This window comes from Tetrao urogallus (assembly GCF_951394365.1).
Source record: "Tetrao urogallus genome assembly, chromosome: 5".
NCBI classification, from domain to species: Eukaryota; Metazoa; Chordata; class Aves; order Galliformes; family Phasianidae; genus Tetrao; species Tetrao urogallus.
Window position 1 is genome coordinate 40333171 of NC_136818.1, and position 17354 is coordinate 40350524.

The following is a 17354-nucleotide window of genomic DNA, read 5'->3' on the forward strand; positions in this document are numbered from 1 at the left end:
AAGCTGAGGAACAGCTCTGTGTTCCCCAAGGCACAAATCCAGGTCTTAGTGACACTTGCCAGCATAAGCAATGGCAATAGAAAATGGCAAGAGTGTACAGTGAGAGCCCATCCTTCAAACAAATCCACTCCCTCCAGCTGGAGTCTGTTGGTGGGGTTTCCTTCCAGCTGCCTTCTTTCCCTTCTCCCTACCCCACAAAATGCCCACAGCACACTTTGCTCAGCCAGCTTGCTTTCTCTGCCTCCCAGCATGTCTGTGCCCACCAGAGGTACTGCCACAGTTCATCAGGGACTGTGGGACGTTGTTCTTCTGTCACATGCTGAGGGCTGCCCTGTCCTGCTTCTGGTCATGCACAGTTTCAGCATAGCGTGACCTGGTGTGAGATCCTGTGGTGGGCACAGTACAAAAATACCCTGTCACTCTCCATCACTAAGCAGCCAGTTTGGTTTCTGAACAGCTGGCCTCTCTTGTTTGAGGCTCACTGGGTTGTGTTACAGCATGCGGCAGCCATGTAACAGACGCTCTCTGTCTCTTTTCTTCCCCATGAAGGGAGAGCCTGGAGTCCCAGGGAGGATGGGCCCCCCAGGTTTGCCAGGGAAAAGGGGGCAGCGGGTAGGATATTGTGTGTTTGGGCTTGGTGTGCTGTGTTCCCCAGGAGTGGGAGCTGGCAGCAGCCTGCTTTGTGTTGCATCGTTGTGCTTGCAGGGATCATGTGTCCTTTTCTGGCTCTTGCCCTGTTGAAGTGTGTTTGTGTGTTCTTGCTTGTAGGAGGTGGGGGGCTGGCAGCAAGCAGGGTAGCATGAAGTACCTGGGACACAGTCTTTTCCTGGGAATAATTGAAGGAAGTTCTGTGTAGCCCCTACTGGCGTGATCCTTGAATGAGAAGTATGGTACCAAAAGCAGAGAACGGCAGAATGTGGCTGTGGGGAGAGAGTTGGGTGGGGGCCTTTCAGACCAAATCACCTTAAAGGAATGGGCCACTGCACTCCAGAGTTGCCTAGAACAAACAAACAAACAAACAAAAAAAGATTAGTGCTTTTTAATTATTTTCCATGGAAAGTGCATGTCTGTTCTTGGAGCACTGATGCAAGCCCTCCACATGTCAGATGTGTGCTCCTGAGCTCTGATGAGACTGGTGTGCAGCACCTGTCTGTGCAGGCAGCAGCATGGCACCAAGAGAACCTCTGTGTTGGTCTTGTTGGTCTGCTGTGCTGCTTTTGTGGAGAGCAGCAGAGAAGAGAGGTTTTGAATTGTTCTTTGTAATCTGCACGAGTCAATTTTGGAGACCTTGTGAGGATTGCAGGTAAGAAAACCTTTTTCTGATTATTCATTTGAAACCTCTCTTCCTGGCAATGAAGAAAGCTCTGTTAGACTGTCCTTACAAAATACTGAGTCCCATGCAGCAACCTGTAGCTGAGAACCATGGGTTTAGCAGTTGGATGGAATGGGCAGAACAAAACTTAATTTCAGGAGTAATTCAAAGGGTGATCTGAATGCCATGGTGAACTAAGCAAAGTCACTTCACCGAGTGAGTGCTAGTGCTGGACACCCTCTTTGCTCATTGCCTGCAGTGCCTTGCACAGCTCACCTGCAGACCATGCTCACCAGGCATTGCATCAATGGGTCTCAAACCATCACCTCTTCTTGCCTTTTTTGCCACTCTTTTCATTGCTTTTCACCACTGCGTGTCACAGAGCTTGGCTGATAGCTGAGATGCTGCACTGCTTTCATTTAAAGATCATGATGAAACTGGGGTTTGGAGCCAGGAGCAGGATTCGTTCCATTGGGATAGGTGTAGCAGATTCTTGCCAAAGCAGTATTGGCCACTGAAACTGGGAGGTCTGAGCAGTGAGTATTGGGAAGTGGACAGTTTGTGTAGGAAGAGCTGAACTCTGTTGGGGCATGGAAAAAGTCCTTCATTCTGGGCAGCAGCTTCTCTAGGTGTGTGGAATGGGGAGAACCCATGCTGAAGGGCTGACAGGAGAAAGGGCTTAACAGATGAGCAATAAGAAAAAGAAAAGGGGATTCATTTTCATTTGGAAAGATATGGCAGTGATATGTGGGGATATACAGAAACACTGGAGAAAGCAGTCTCCTGCTTGAGCAGGTACTGCTGGCAGATGCCGTGGTTTGCCTAAAATAATGTCCCTGAAAGGAAAGAACAAAGATTTGAAAGCAGGAACAGCTTGTGTTGTCAGGGACAACAAAAAATATGTTTACAAATATACTAACAGTAAGAGGAGGGCCAAGGAGAATCTCCATCCTTTACTAGATGTGGTGGGGAACTTTGCTATTGAGGATAAGGTTGCCCAGGGAAGTGGAGAGGTTGCCATCCCTGGAGGCGTTTAAGGAAAGGGCAGAGGTAGTACTTAGAGGCATTGTTTAGTGGGCAGTATTGGTGATAGGTGGACAGTTGGACTGGATGATCTTAGAGGTCTTTTCCAACCTTAATGATTAATGATTTCATGAACTTATCCTTTGGCTGCTTGACCAGGACGACCTGCCAAATCAGCTCCCGACTGTGTCTGTTTCTTCCACAGGGTGAGAAGGGCCGAGCTGGTGATCCTGGGCTCCCTGGCCCGAAGGTTTGTATTTTCCATGAGTTGGAGGCCACTCTTTGTCTCCTTTCCTTCTTCCCTGTGCCAGCTCTGTGCAGCCCTTTCCCTATGGTAAACATTTTTGATTTGTAGGGGCTGAGAAGTAAGATAGCAATCACACCTTCAGTCAGACTTTCACCAGGAACTTGCCCTTTGGAAAAGGGCACTTAATGACAGTGACCATGTCAGGAAAGGATGAGAGTTTAATGACAATGCCACGTGAACACTGCTTTCCTCTTACTGCTAGAGCCCCCAGGCAGAGCTGTACTGGCCCGGCCCCTGGCCCCTGGTTTAGGCAGGGATGTTCCTGGGCTATCCAAAGCCCAGCTGATGGAAGGACAGGGGCTAAGCTTGTTCTGGGCCCTGTCTCTCTGAATCAGCAGCTTGGCAAGTGAAATTAGACAGATGGAATGGATTTGTTTTTCCTTGCATGCAGGGAGAGAAGGGAAATGGTGAGAATGCCTTGGTGGGAAGCAAAGGGGAACCTGGCCCTCCTGGTCTGCCTGGACCCCCTGGACCAAAGGTGAGCAGTTTACCCTTGAGTGAGTTTGTTCTCATGGCAGGGGGTGGTGGAGAAAGGTATTGGGGTGTGAAGTCATGGGTGGAGATTGGGGTTAACTGAGGAGGTGTGACACACCGGAGTGCAGTTCTTCCTACTGGGAAAGCAAAGCCAGCACTAGAGTTGCACCCTGCCCATGCAATTCAGTCCAATCCATTTATTTTTCTCTCAGGGAGAAGCTGGTGACGTTGGTGCTGCAGGATCACGGGGGGAAAAGGTACAGAGGGCTTGTGGGCAGTCCAGCTCTGGGTTTGGTAATGCAAAAAATATTCCTATATGTTGAAAACTTAACAGAAATGAAGCATTTTAAAACTGAGCTGTCTAGGGTGAAGGTGAAAAGCAGAAGGTTAAGCACAGGTTTGGCCACCACTTGAATTGGTTGAACCTATGTTAGTGGAACAGGCTGACCTGATCCCTCAGAACCAGCTCTTCCAGCAGCAGCTGCTGGTGAAGCACACTGAATCTCTGGTATGCCAGAGAGTACATCAGACTGGTCTGGGGAACAGGTATACCTCCAGGTATTTTGGAAGAATACTTTCTCAGAAAAAAGCTACTCTGTGGTGTTGCTGAAGTATTGCAGGTTATGTGCAAGGCTTTCTATTCCAACTTAGTTGGAAATCGTTTTAGAGGACTTGTAGAGTCCAATGGTTGCTGGAGTTCAAGCAACTGTGGTGATGGACGTTGCTAACAGCATCTTCTTGTTACAGGGAGAACGTGGTACACCAGGAGAGCAGGGACCCATGGGGCCTAGGGTAGGTGTCCCTTCAATAATACTTTTGTATAGTTTTGGCCCTTCAAAGAGGTCTAAGGATAGTGGGACCACACTGATGGTCTAGCTTGGGCTTTTGCTTTCTTGATGTTTTCACCATTGCTTAAAGGGCTTACAAGCCGGGCAGTGATTAAGTTTGCGGGCTCTTTCTCCATACCTTTATCAGAAGATATTTCTCCTTCAGGGGAGAAGACTTCTTAAGCTCATCAGGGTGAATGCTCTGCTCATTTGTAGAGGAGGCAGTCTGGGCACCCAGTCTGAATTCAGGCCCTTGGCATATCAGCAAATGGCAGTGCAAATCTGACAGTGGACACAGTTCCTGGATTCTGGCCTCAGCTTCACCATGTACCAGACTTGTAAATTCTGACAGTTATGGCACAGTAACCTGCAGGTCATCTGGCTACAGCTCTACAGTGTTCCCTCTATAAAATACGCTTTTAAGAGCTTTGTTCAAGAGATGAAAAACTAGAACCTTGTGAAACAGATCCCTCTCTGAGGGATTTTTTTTAGGATGACCCCCATAGATCCTATGCTACACCATGAGGAAGGTGATCCCAAAGCTCTGAGTGAAGGTCGAATATTTTGCAGGGTCCCAAAGGAGAGCCTGGAAAGGATGAAATGATGGACTACGATGGTAACATCAGTGAAGCTCTCCAGGTGAGCACTGTCCTGCTATCCATGAGGTGACTGTTTGGTTTCCCAGGGGATGCAGAAAACCCAGTGCAGTGTAAATCTTCCTCAGCACTAACAACAAAGAAAAATATTTGGTTGTTCTACAGCACCGTTAGTCCCACAGTTCCCTGCATACTGTTCTGATAAATATCTGTGTATCTTATTTAAGTGAGAAATTAAGTCTGGCAGACAGTAAGGCCATGGGCATCCCCTGAAGAGTGGGACAGGGATTAAAGCCTTAGGATAGACTGGTGAATAAAGGCACTGTAAAGGCTCCTCGTGTGTGCTTTGAGCAGTTGTGCCCAGCTTTGGGTTAGTCTGGGTTCTCTTTGGGAGAAAAAATGTGATGATGTGATGGTGGGGAGAAATTGCTGCATCGCTCCATGTGACTCAGAGCTGTTTTTTGGCTTCATTTCGTAGGGTCCTATGAAACAAGGTCTGGGAAGAAGCTTTGTTTTTAAATGACTGTTACCCTTTTTCTATTTCTTCACTTTCTTTTTCTTCTAGGAAATACGAACCTTGGCCTTGATGGTGAGTTCCTAGCTTCACTGTGTGGCCCTAAGTGATTAGCCATGTGTTCATCCTAAGCAGATACCTGCACCATTTTTGCACAGCTAAGGTCTGTTTAGCTGTTGGGGCAGTGTTGACAGCTGAAGGAAGAGCTCATTTTGCCATCTGATCTTGGCACTTGAATCATAATCAGGCCCTTTATTTCTCTACAAGGTAGTGTTCCCTGCTCAGAAGGGGCAGGGAAGAGTAAGGGGGGCTGACCAAGATAAAGAAGACTCATTGGCAGCCCTTGGCAGACACTTTGTAATGAGAGGGGAATACATATTTTCACCATTGATAAGTATAACTTAATACACGTCCCATACAAAAATCATTTAAAACAGCAGTGACAACAACAACCCCTTTGAAAGGAAAGGCAAAGCAATTACTTGGAGCCAAAGAAGAGGGTGAAAGCATCTGTGTGTTTTGTTTCTTAGGACAACAGGACACTTGACTGGGGGAGAAAAGGCTGGGCAAAGAAAAATGGGTATAAGCATCTAGGCTGAGCTGCTGCCTAGGTCTCCTTAAAGCAGTAATTGCCAAGATTTATCATCACTCTTGGTTCTGCATAAGCTGCACATGGGATCTAAGAAGTGTAATGTTTCTTATGGTCTCTATTAATCTAAAAATATGTATTTGTAGATGGGAAGGAAAAATCCTTGTTAAGTTTGTCTCAGTTCTAAGAGTGAATAGCTGTAGTCATTTTTGTTCCATAAGAAAGTAGAGGAATGCATAAGTATCTATAACTCTTTTTGGATTTTGGCTGTAGCTTAGTAGGTCTCTGTATTGCTTTGCTTTCCAAGCAAATGCAATTTTAGGAGTCTCCAGGAAAATTCCCCTTAAACGCAGAAGAGATCTTTGGTTACAAAACACAAAAATGAAAGCCCTGATGATATTCTGAAAATGAGTTTTACTTTTTCTAGGGACCACCAGGACTTCCAGGTGTGGCTGGACCTCCAGGGCCACCAGGACAGAAGGTACTGCAGAGCTAGGGGAAGAATTCACACACGTCTCTCCCCAGTGCTCCTCTTCTTCCTGCAGCACTGTCAGACCCTGTCCTGCCAGGCTCCACTCCTCCTCAGCCATGGCATCCTGAATCCCTTTCCCCACAGTGATAAGGCATTATCTCAGAGATGAGGGATCCTTCCTACTCACCCTCCCCTTTACAAAACATCTTGTGGGAATTGGTGTTGTTTGGAGACTGCTATAGCGCTGGGGCCATGAACTGTCATTTTGGGTAAACAAGGCTGCTTTCAAATGGCCAGAGTAACAATTTTGTGTTTCAGGGTGAAATTGGCTTACCAGGTCCTCCAGGTCATGATGGAGAAAAGGTAAGACAAGCTTCCTCTGTGGATTGTTTCATCCTTCAGTAGCCTTAATTGGAGATAATTTGCACTGATACTTATGCACAGTTGCTTTTCCACTTGGAGGTGGGAGAGGGAAGTGGTTTGGCTCCATAGGAATAAGCATTAGTGGCTTATCAGAGTATTAACTTCAATGGAACAGTTGGAATGGCAGGGCAAACCTGCTTCTTTTTTCCCTTTTTTTTTTCTTTCTTTTAGGGACCACGAGGCAAGCCAGGAGAAATGGGCCCCCCTGGACCTCATGGACTGCCAGGAAAGGATGGACCACCTGGAATAAAGGGAGAGCCAGGCCAGATTGGGGTTGCAGGAGAAAAGGGGCATAAAGGAGAGCCAGGACAAGCAGGCTCACCGGTGAGTACATTGGAGCCCCTCAGAAGCGTTCTGCTCTTGTGGCTCTTCAGGTTGTGGGTAGAGCTGTGGGATAACTCGAAGCCCCTAAGCAACTGGGACAGAGTGCCCAATTTCCTAGCTTGAGCCTGTCACAGCTTCTGCACCCTAACAGCAGTCAAGAGGGTTTATGCAGTGAGTTTTTGCCTCTGTGCAGGATTACTAGGATAAAGCTCTTGCAGTAACAACAGCTAGCTATTGGAGTGATTTCTAGCATGTACTCCAGCAAACTGCATAACCACAAGCAGAACTTGGAGGCAGGAAAGCAGTCCTTCATTGCGACTCTGGGGAATGGTACATCCACAATGACAGGAGGGTGTTTCAGGCATATTACTGTCTGGTTTCAATATCAGCAAAGCCCTGCCTTCTCCTGTGTACCTGAAAGCTCTCTGGGTTTTCCATTGTATTCTTGGAGCTCACAGGGCACAACTCATTTCTGGCAATGGTATCTGTAATACCTGCAAAAAAGTCTTGCAAAAAGCTGCAAATCTTTCTTGATTCATAGGGTCTTGATGGCCCCACTGGAGAGAAAGGAGAACGAGGTGACCAAGGGATGCCAGGACCACCAGGATTGCCGGGTCCCATTGGACTTCCAGGATTGACAGTAAGAGTGAAAAAGACAGGCTGACCTTTCCTGCTCAGTGAATTAAAAACAGTACAGAGCAACACATGTTTTCCAAAGTGCAGTATATCTCAGGATCCTTAGACCATCCTATCCCTTGGAGCTAGGTGTTTCAGCATCAGCAGACATCTGTCAGATCTCCAGCAGCAGGCAGGCAGCCAGTTGAGCATTAGTTCCCACTGCTCTCTGGCGGTGCTGGGCTCTGGAAGCTGCCTGTAAAGCCTGTACAGCTAAGGCGGCCCATACCTAGTTTGCTGTCAGCATGAAGCTTCTTCTGAGTGGCTTGCTGTGCTCCCTCCCTGGGAGGCTGTAGTGCAGCAGAGATGTCAGGCTGTTACTGGGGAAAGATGGACAGAGTCCCATGCTCCCCTTACACAGCCCCAGGACACCACTCCCAGAGACCTCCTGTTGTGTAAAGTTGTCACCTCTGGAAGCAGAGGTGCTGAAGAGACATCAGTGAGCTGTTAGTGAAGCTTTGAGATGCTTTCAGAAATGCCACACTTTTGGCATTCAAAAGTATAGTATAGTCTCACTCCTCCTTTTGGGCACTGTTGCTTCTCAGCATCTGGGTGGTTGACACGTGGCTTCTGAAGGAGTGAGACTCCAGAAGGCAGCTGGCAGTGACAGGCTGTGTTGTTGTGTGCAGGGAGAGAAGGGTCAGCCTGGGGAGCGTGGAGACAAAGGAAATCCAGGAGAATCGGTAGGTCACCTATCTCATTTCCTTTCTGCAGCAGGGGAGGGATGGCTTTGGCAGCAGACATCCTCTTATGATGCATCCCACAAGCTTTATCTCGTGGGACTGAACTGCCAGAATTGCTGGCCACCTTTAGCTCCTGATGCCCTACTTTTCTTCTACACAAGAACAGTCTAACTCACAAGCAATCAATAATGAATGCCTAAGGAAGAGCACAAGATAATTGGAAGCACACAGTTACTTTCCTCAACATTTGTGGTGAAGGATTTTTCTAAAAAAATACCTGCCTGGACCTAGATATTTTCAATATATGTTGGCTTAATGAATTTGCCCCTTTTCTCCTCAAAGCTCACTGAACTTCCATCATGCCCTGCAGTGAGGAGTCCCTCAGGCTATCAGTATTCATGTTTGTAGAGCTAGCTACCTTCTTTCTTATACTTTGAAACAGCTAGCTGAAGTAACAGTGCAAGACTAGTGGAAGTGTATTTTTTTCTGTAAAAATATCACTGCTTTCCTTTCCTCTAAATCTCTGCAACTACTGCAATAACCCTTTCCACCATCCTGCTGCTGCTTCTTGGCTACTCTGTCCTGGATTGCTGTCGCTTCTGAACGCAGCCTTGGGGCAGTCCAGGTTTCCAAGCCTGGTGGAGCTCAGCTGCTCCACGTGCCCTGCCACCCCCTGAGCAGTTCCCCTTCACATGCTGAAGCCAGCAGCTTGACACTGGCTTCTCTCGCATTGTTTTCTAGATGTCTGGCCCCCCCGGACCTCAAGGCCCACCAGGACCTCCAGTAAGTGTTCACCTGAGGAGAGAGGCACTGGGAGTGTGAATGAGATTAAAGTGGCTGGGAAGGATTTGAGGTGCAGAAAACTGCCAGAAACACTGCAGCATTGAAGCAGCAATGCACTTAGTGTCACTTCCAGAACTACCTCCAGGGTAGGTCAGAGCTACGATGAGCTGGGAAGTTAAAAGGTGAGAGGTTAGATTAGCCTGAGATGAAAGGGAAGACAGTAGTGAGATGGGATGGACAGGATTAAAAGGATCAAGTGCAAAAATGGTCTTAATAGCAAGCCTGGCCTGCTGCCATGTTGTTCTTGGCGAGAGCCTCCTCATTGCCAGATGAGAACAGTACGTGAAGTGCCCTTTACACAAATAAAGAGGCCTTTGGGCTAAGCATTTGTGCCCTCAGTGTATCAGGAAATGAAAGCTTTATGTTGCCCAGTGAACTGGCGTGCCTGGGCTTTAAGGCACGCCCTTAAGTGTTGCTCATATCTTGTTTCTCATTCCAAACACAGGGTCTTCAGGGCCTTCCAGGACCAAAGGTAAGGCTGTCAAATTTTCAATCCTGAAATTTTGCTAGACTTATCCAAAGTGCCAGAATTCCTCACAGCAGCAGCTTCCTGGCTTTCAAAGTTGCTGTTCTTCCATATTGGGTAAGAGAACAAAACTGTCTGTATATTATCCTGAAGGGATTGGATTAGTAGCATCCAACCAGAAAAGTGGTCATTTTCTCCTGTTCTCAGCCACAGAAGTGGGAAGCCTCTGGTCCTTGGAAATTTTCCCATGAGAACATAGCTGAAATCTTTGTCTGAAGGGTAAAGGTCTGTACAGCGGGATGGACAGCCTGCCATACAATCCAAAGTAACTGAACTCTATTTTAAAATTAGCCAGGTTCGATGTGCTGTACATCCTGCTGTAATGCCATTAAGAACTTCACTGTTCCCAGGGATTTAAAGTTTTCTCATCTCCATCTACATGTGCTTATGCCCAATCTACTGGCTGGCAGGTGCAAAGGAAAGGGAAAGTCTGTTTTCCAAAAGATTTTGACTTTTTTCAAAGCTTATAGACACTGGTCATTCCCTTCCAATGAACTGTCAGTTTAAAATTCAAAGCCACCCTATCAGATCATTGCCAGATACTTGCATTTACCTGATGCTCCCTGCAAGAGCAGGGAGACAATACAGCAGGAAGATCTGTTCCCCTTTGACCATCTTTAATTATCCTCTGGAGCTGACTGTCCTCTTACTGGCATTGATTAGAACAAGTCACTTTGACTGATGCTGGTTTTCTTCTGATTGAACCAAGAATTGGGCTAAAGCACAGCTCTTTTTTTGCTGCCTCTCGCATTCTCTGCTTCTTTGTTGCTCTTGAAATGAAGGATTGTTTGTTATATAAGTGCTGTCATGGTGGATTTATTTTCTCCATCCTTCCTTTAGGGGGAAGCAGGGATTGATGGAATGAAAGGAGAGAAGGGTGTCCAGGGTGAAAAAGGAGACAGAGGGCCACTGGGATTACCCGTAAGTATCCAGGAAGCAGGCAGTGCTTTACAAGCCAAACTGGTATCAGCCGTAAAAAGATCTCTTGGTAGGAGATGCATGCAGGGATTTGATATGTAAAGTCAGAGAAAGAGATGGTCTATAAATAACTGTGCCATCGCTTCTTAAACTCACAAAGCCTCCATTTCTGCACACAACCTGTGATCCTTTTAGTGATCTTTTTAGTTCTTCCTGCTTCTGGCAGCTCTGGGAAAAGCAGTAGCTTTCCCATAGGTCACTTGCAACCTCTGTAACTGGCCTTGCATGATCTCCCTGAAGCACAAAGATGTGCAGAAGTGAAAAGGAGACACTTTCCCAACAGTTTGTCTCCTGGGCAGGCTTTGTACAAAAGTGTGGCATTTCTGAAAGCATCCAATCCTTGCTGTCCAATGCTTTCCTATCACTTCTGCAATGGAAACGATGCTTTCCCTGATGCAGGAGAGGCTTCCTGTATTCCTTGCTGTAGATTAATTCAGGATGAAAGTAGTGCTAACACATTGCTTAGCTTACAAGGAAGGATTTTGGCAGAGTGGTAAAATTGCACAAGCTTCAGATACAAACCTGAGAATTTTGCAAAGAAAAGCTCACAGATCATATCTACTGAAAGCCTCTACAGCAGGTGTCTGAGACTCATCTGCTGCTGATGAGTTAGCAGTAACTTAGTTCTACTCAGTTGCTCGGATGGTGAATGTGCTCATGTGAATGCACTGATGGTAAAGCACACCCTCTCTCTTCACTAAATGGTACTGACTGGAAACGAGCACTGCAAAGAGTGCATCTCATGCTTTATGATTTTGTTGTCAGATTTTGTTTGATCACACAAAGCTGACTTTGGCTGAAATATGCACATCTTTGTTTGTAAAATGTTTTCCTGTATTTATAGCAGTTACGTTCCTGCCTCTGGTGCATTTCATCTGACTGTAGGCACCTAACTGAGCTCATAAGGTGTGTTTTTGCCATGGGCTGCACACATGGCATGGGGAGAAATTGATGCTTTCAGAAGGCTCTAATCTGAAGGGCAGTGAAGCCAGGAGAAGTAAAACCTCAGTTCCCATTCTGCTCTGAGAAATGCAGATGGGAGCTTTCTGTGCAAAAACAGTTATTCTTTAAAGTCTATGCAGTACTAGGACAGGGAAAGGACGTTCTTGCGACCATCTGAGCACAAGACACCCCAAGAGTTATCATGCATTGAACCCCATCAGCCATCAGGGCCCCATGCCTGCATTCCTGTTCTTGGTCTTTTGACCTCTGTAGTCCAACAGCATCAAAGCCCCCTGGCTCACAAGGGTTCCTGAGCTGTGGAGTGGGGAGGACTGTCTCAAAAATGTTCTTGTTGAAATGTTCTGTTGGACCAGTGATAGCAGCTGGCTAACTAAGCCCTGAACAGAACAACTGCTAGGTTTCATGCTGAGAAAATTAAGGGCAACCCAGTTCTGCCACAAAGGCAGTGCAGGTTTCAGCTGTCATGTTGTCCTTGTCTGCAACAGAGCAGCCTTTTCCTCAGAGGTTTTCTTGATGGCACGGAAAGAGGGGAAACTTGCATTCTGAGTGGGATCCAAATATTACAGGCCAATATTATACGTATTCAATGTTTCTGTGTTTTTGTTGGTTTGCTTGTAAGCACCATCATCTGTCCTTGAGATCTTAGCTTTTGTTGATTGCAAGTGTATGTTTGTCTGGAGTCACTGCTTCACTCACCTCTCCCCTCCCCTCTCCTCTCCCCCCTCACCCTCTTCCCCTTTCCTCTTGCCTTGTTTTTGTTCACCTTTCCCCATCTGTTCAGGGTGCTTCAGGTTTAGACGGCAGGCCTGGACCACCGGTGAGTTCCATTTCTCCATTGCCCTATGTTCCTCTCCCCAGTACTGTGACTTGTCTCGTCTTTTTCACCAGTCTTGTTTACACCAAAAATAACATTATTTTCTCCAAAGCAGGTTTGGAATGGGGGGAGGGGGGGAGTGTTAAACTTAAGGATGAGAAGTGATAAACTTGTCTCTTGATACTGTGAGTCTGTCTGGATCCCAGCATCATAGCCTACTTGTTCCACTTCATCTCAATAACAAGACAAATTCTGCATGGTTCAATGACACTCGGTTCTCCTGTCTGCTTTGTTGTGAGGGGTCTCCATCTCTATCCTGTCATTCTCCACAGTCACCTTGCTTGCAGCCTTTTCACAACAGCAGCTGTTGCCACTGTGTGACAAAAGTACACACGGTAGAGTTAGGAAGGTGAATGCCTCACTGTGCAACAGTGCGGGACAGATCTGAAGGCTGTGCTTTATCTTGGCTGCAGAATGCAGTCTGAAAGAGTTGAAGCAGACCCTTCAACAGGCAGTGCTCCAAAACAAGTTTCACAGGTGTCTTTCAGCTTGCATGACTGGCTGCAAACTCTTTTATTTTTGCCATCTCAGCTGAAACTGGGGGGAAGGAAATGATAGAAAGAAAAGAAACTCACTTAATATATTTCTAAATAGCCTTTGTTCTGCTACAGCTTTCAGCCTTGTCTATGACAAACAGGAGAGAAAAAATCCATCGTGGCAGTAATAGAAATGCTTACTGTAACAACCGTCAAGGCATAGCTTCAAAATTAGGAAAGGACACTCTATGAGATGGTGCTGGTGCAGTTCCTGTGCATAGTCTTCGGATGGCATGCAAGAACTTCTTCAAACCCATCACCACCATCACTGAAAGCTGTAGTGGTGCTAGATGCCTTTAAACACTGGACTGTCCTTCTCAGCTGTGCTTTTTCCTGAAGGAGCAGCAGCATCTCCTGGCTTTAACAAAGCCCCACAGTAAGAATGACCTGGTGTGTTTTCCTCCCTGCAACTACAGGGTACTCCAGGACCAATTGGGGTTTCGGGACCAGCAGGACCAAAAGGAGAAAGGGTGAGTTTGTTTCAAAACTGAGCAATACTTTGTAGCTTCTTTGAAGATATGACAGCTCCTTAAAATGGGGAAGCTCTGTGTCTTTCTAGGAGCTGGATTTTTTTCTCTCTGTGTATGAAAGACCCACAGTTGGCATCTTTGACTTCTGTCTTTTTCTTGGGGATTTAAGTGCTTTAAAACACATCTTTTACATTTCCTCTGTAGTATTTTGTTAGTCATTGTTGTGCTGCCTGTTCATACTGAATGGGTGTGTAACAGTTTCTACTCTTCTGTCTCTATTTCAGGGTAGTAAAGGAGATCCTGGAGTTGTAGGACCAATGGGACCAGCAGGACTTCCTGTAAGTACAGGAGTACTAGGGATTTGCCATCTACAAGTTCATATTTTGTTGTGGTTGATAGCTTAAATTGCTGTTGCAAATAGCATTTGCAACTTCAGCTAGGTTAGGTGTTAAATAACCAAATTTAAGAGCTTAAATATCCTATGGGAGCGAAAGAAAGAGCTGAGTAGTTTCAGAGAAGTCATTCAGAATGAGGCAGACAAAGCTGAAGGGAACTGTTAACTTACCACAGTCCTCAAACTACCAAAAGAAGCAGCGTGAGACTCCCAGGATTTGTATCTTAGTCCAGAATCACAGAATTGTAGGAGTTGAAAGGGACTCTGGAGATCATGAAGTCCAACCCGCTGCTAAAGCAGGTAGGTGTCTGCATTGAGAAGGCAGAGTCTTTTCATCACAGTGACAAAAATTGCCTTCAGTGAAGTTAATTCTCTGTTTTTTCAGCTCGTCTTGCTTCTGACTTAGAGAAAAAGCAGTGGTGTTTTAGCCTGGATGATCTAACGGAGGTGGGAAGAAAGTCGTCTACAGGAAATGTTAGATTTTACCATCTAGTAATTGATATAAGCGGAAGGGACAAACTCTTGGGCACAAATCCTTCTTTTTGAGTGGGCATACAATTTTAAAGTATTTCTATTTTTGTGTTGATGCATTTCAGGGTTTACAAGGTCTGCCAGGTGACAAAGGAATCCGGGTAAGTTACCAAGCAAATTTTGTTCTTTGCACAGCGGTTATTTCTGGGCAATGTAAAGATAGCTAGCATGTAATTCTGTCTGCTAGACTTTCACATTAATCACTTTACTACCTGTATTTTAGAAGGTGATACCTGTAGTTTATGTCATCCTCTAGGACATCACACTGTATCTCTCTGAAAGATGCAGGATGGATTTTCTGATGTTTCACTGTTGTCATAACTCTGTTGTCACTGAAGCATAGGGCTTCATGTGTAATAGAGTTAAACCACATGTCACACTTTAGGAAATCCTACTCTCTGTTTTGTGATGTACGTAGAGAGCTATGAGAGCTACCATGAGAACTGAGACACAGCTGCTAAATCTTACTAAGTTACTTTTGAATTTGCACTGAAGCATGAAAAAGAAGGGTGACCTCTAGCAAATGATTCTCCAGAGAATCTGGAAGAGAGAAACTGAGAGATGATAAATTCATGTACATTAAAGAACTGGACATGAAGTCTTCTCAGGCTTTGCCCTGAGTGGATGTGCTGAAGAGTTGGGTCAAAACCAATATTGCGAATGGCTGCTCTTCTGCCTAAACACCTGTGTTCTAGAAGGATAGCCATGACTAAAAAGCATGCATTGAAGCTCTTCTTCCATTCAGTTCTCAGTGACATGAGGAGTTTTTTGTTTGTGAAGGCCTCAAATCTTTCTGATTAAAAACAGAAAAAAGACCAATGGTTGAATATAATTTATATTTAGAAGTGTAAATGACTTCTGGATTATGGTTTTAAGATTACAATTGTGTAAATATATCAAGCAGTTTAATATAGTATATGTGTATGTATTTTTGTGTGTGTTCACACATACACATGCATATTTTCTTCATAAGACTCTGGTATCACCTAAATTTACCTGAAAATAAGTTCATATGCCCATGCAGTGATTTCATGATATGAGTTTGCTTTTTGTACATACTGAGTGGTGTTCTCTGTTCTTATCTGCAATGTATTTCTGATCTTACTCTGCATAGATTGAGCAGTTCTGAAAAGCAGTAGCCAATTGGCATCTTAAACTAGGGGAGAAAGGTATCCTGGGAGCTCCAAAGTTCTCCCCTTTTTTAATTATTCCATTTCTGGCTTTGCTTCTTAACTTCCTCCTTATTAAGATGTATGATGTTTTGTTTTACGTGGCTTCTAAACAGAAAATGTCCGTAACAGAATTCCTAGACTTCTTCAGTTGGTTTTTCACTGGGTTTTTCACTGACTGTAGATAAGCTACTAGAATTTCCCTGAGCTCTCAGCTATATTGTCTGAATGCCTCCATCCCTTTGAAGTCATTGCAGACATCTTACCAGCACCATTTAGGAGAGCTTGGCCCAGTGCTTGTTCCCCAGGATTTGCTCTGCTGCCCGGTATTCCCAACTGAGCACTAGTTTTCCCTCAATGGGGCACAGCTGCTGTGCCAGAACCTCCTCAGAAATGAGAGACAATCTCCCCCAAATTAACTGCTGGCAAAACTGTGACAGTTCAGCCAGGAGACCTCAAAATGAATGAGAAGAAATCTGTGAAGTTAAAGAAAAGGCAGCACTCTGACCTGACCTGTTCTACAGGGGGGTGGGTCCAGGGATGCCACACCTGGCTTTTTGGAAGTGGGAGATGTGTTCCCTTGGGAAACCTCACTTCATTTTTTTTTTCTTTCTGGCCAGCTGCAGTATGCATGGCACTTTCATATGAAGCTTTTTAGTGTGGAGTACATTAAAAATTGAAAATCAACTCTGTTAAGCTTCTGAACAGTTTGCCAAAACCCTCTGTGCACCCTCTTAGTTCCTTTAGGCCAAGTAGTGCTTTTTAAACCCCAGTAACCCTCCTGCTGCCTGTTGCTCAGTGCATGGGACATGTAGAGCCAAGATGGTGGCACCAGGTTACGATGGGAGCAGACAGCCCTTCAGAAAACCCAGCTGAAAAAGTGTCAACCCTATCTTTTGCTACTAAGCTGATATCTTTGCTGCTGTTCTAATGCCTGTATTTTTTTCTCATGTGTGTATGTGTGTCTTCCTCGCTCCTACAGGTCCACCTTTGTCCCCTTTATCCCTTCCTCCTCTTCTGCCTTTCTTCCTGGTTCCTTCCTCCTCCCTCCAGAGCAACCCATGCTGCATTTTCCTGGATCATTCCCTGTTCCAGTGCTTGGTTCTGGGTGATTCCGTCTCGTTGCTTCTGCTCTCCCATCCATTTCTCCTGCCAGCTTTGAGTTTAACACATTTTAAAGAAGAAACAGCAGCCTGTGCTGTCTGATGTTATCCCTAAATTCCTTTAACCTTCCCCACAAGGACCCTAAATTCAATTCCCTGTGCAGCAGCCCCTTTCCCTGTTTATGCTCAGCAGCTTTGGTAATTTCCTCAGTTATACAGAAAGATTTGCTGTCAATATGACCAGCAAATATCCATGCAACACCCAGCCTTAGCTGATCTGCTGTGGGTAGGACATATCATCTCTCATTGAAGAGGGACCATAGGACATCTGGACATTCCCTTGGCCACAGCTATGGCTGGCTTTCATTGACCCACTGCTTCCCCTTGCAGGAGAACAAGGCTCCTCTTTAGTTATGTCAGTGGCTTTTTTCTCCTTCTAAAACGTTCCCATGGATGAGAATTTATTTCTGAATGAGAATTCAGAGAAGAAAAAGTAACATCAGCACAAGGAGCCTGGGCCAGCAATGCCTCACAACCACAACAGGAGGTCCTGATTGGGCTCTGCCTCAAGGCTTGTACCCAAGAGCACTGCTGCCAATCACCAGCTGATGAGAGCAAGTAGCATACAATGTCTGGAGGAGGTTTTCCCATCCTCTCTTCCCACTGGCATATGAGAAGCCCAGGGAAGTGGTCATAACAACAGTGCAGTGCTCCGCTGCTATGGCACTCCACCTTCCTTTGATGCAGT

General features: G+C 45.7%; 1 protein-coding gene across 1 annotated transcript in view; it reads left to right on the plus strand.

Moving 5' to 3' along the window:
* Positions 1 to 17354, plus strand: part of COL13A1 (collagen type XIII alpha 1 chain) — a gene marked incomplete at both ends in the record, with an annotated part of 51425 nt that overhangs the window by 27476 nt on the left and 6595 nt on the right. The window contains 18 exons of the mRNA XM_079536239.1: positions 550 to 612; positions 2541 to 2585; positions 3034 to 3120; positions 3329 to 3373; positions 3864 to 3908; positions 4514 to 4582; positions 5105 to 5128; positions 6070 to 6123; positions 6433 to 6477; positions 6709 to 6861; positions 7403 to 7501; positions 8961 to 9002; positions 9508 to 9534; positions 10429 to 10509; positions 12311 to 12346; positions 13356 to 13409; positions 13694 to 13747; positions 14400 to 14435. Coding sequence (XP_079392365.1) covers positions 550 to 612; positions 2541 to 2585; positions 3034 to 3120; positions 3329 to 3373; positions 3864 to 3908; positions 4514 to 4582; positions 5105 to 5128; positions 6070 to 6123; positions 6433 to 6477; positions 6709 to 6861; positions 7403 to 7501; positions 8961 to 9002; positions 9508 to 9534; positions 10429 to 10509; positions 12311 to 12346; positions 13356 to 13409; positions 13694 to 13747; positions 14400 to 14435 — 1059 coding nt within the window. The remainder of the gene's footprint in view (positions 1 to 549; positions 613 to 2540; positions 2586 to 3033; positions 3121 to 3328; positions 3374 to 3863; positions 3909 to 4513; positions 4583 to 5104; positions 5129 to 6069; positions 6124 to 6432; positions 6478 to 6708; positions 6862 to 7402; positions 7502 to 8960; positions 9003 to 9507; positions 9535 to 10428; positions 10510 to 12310; positions 12347 to 13355; positions 13410 to 13693; positions 13748 to 14399; positions 14436 to 17354) is intronic.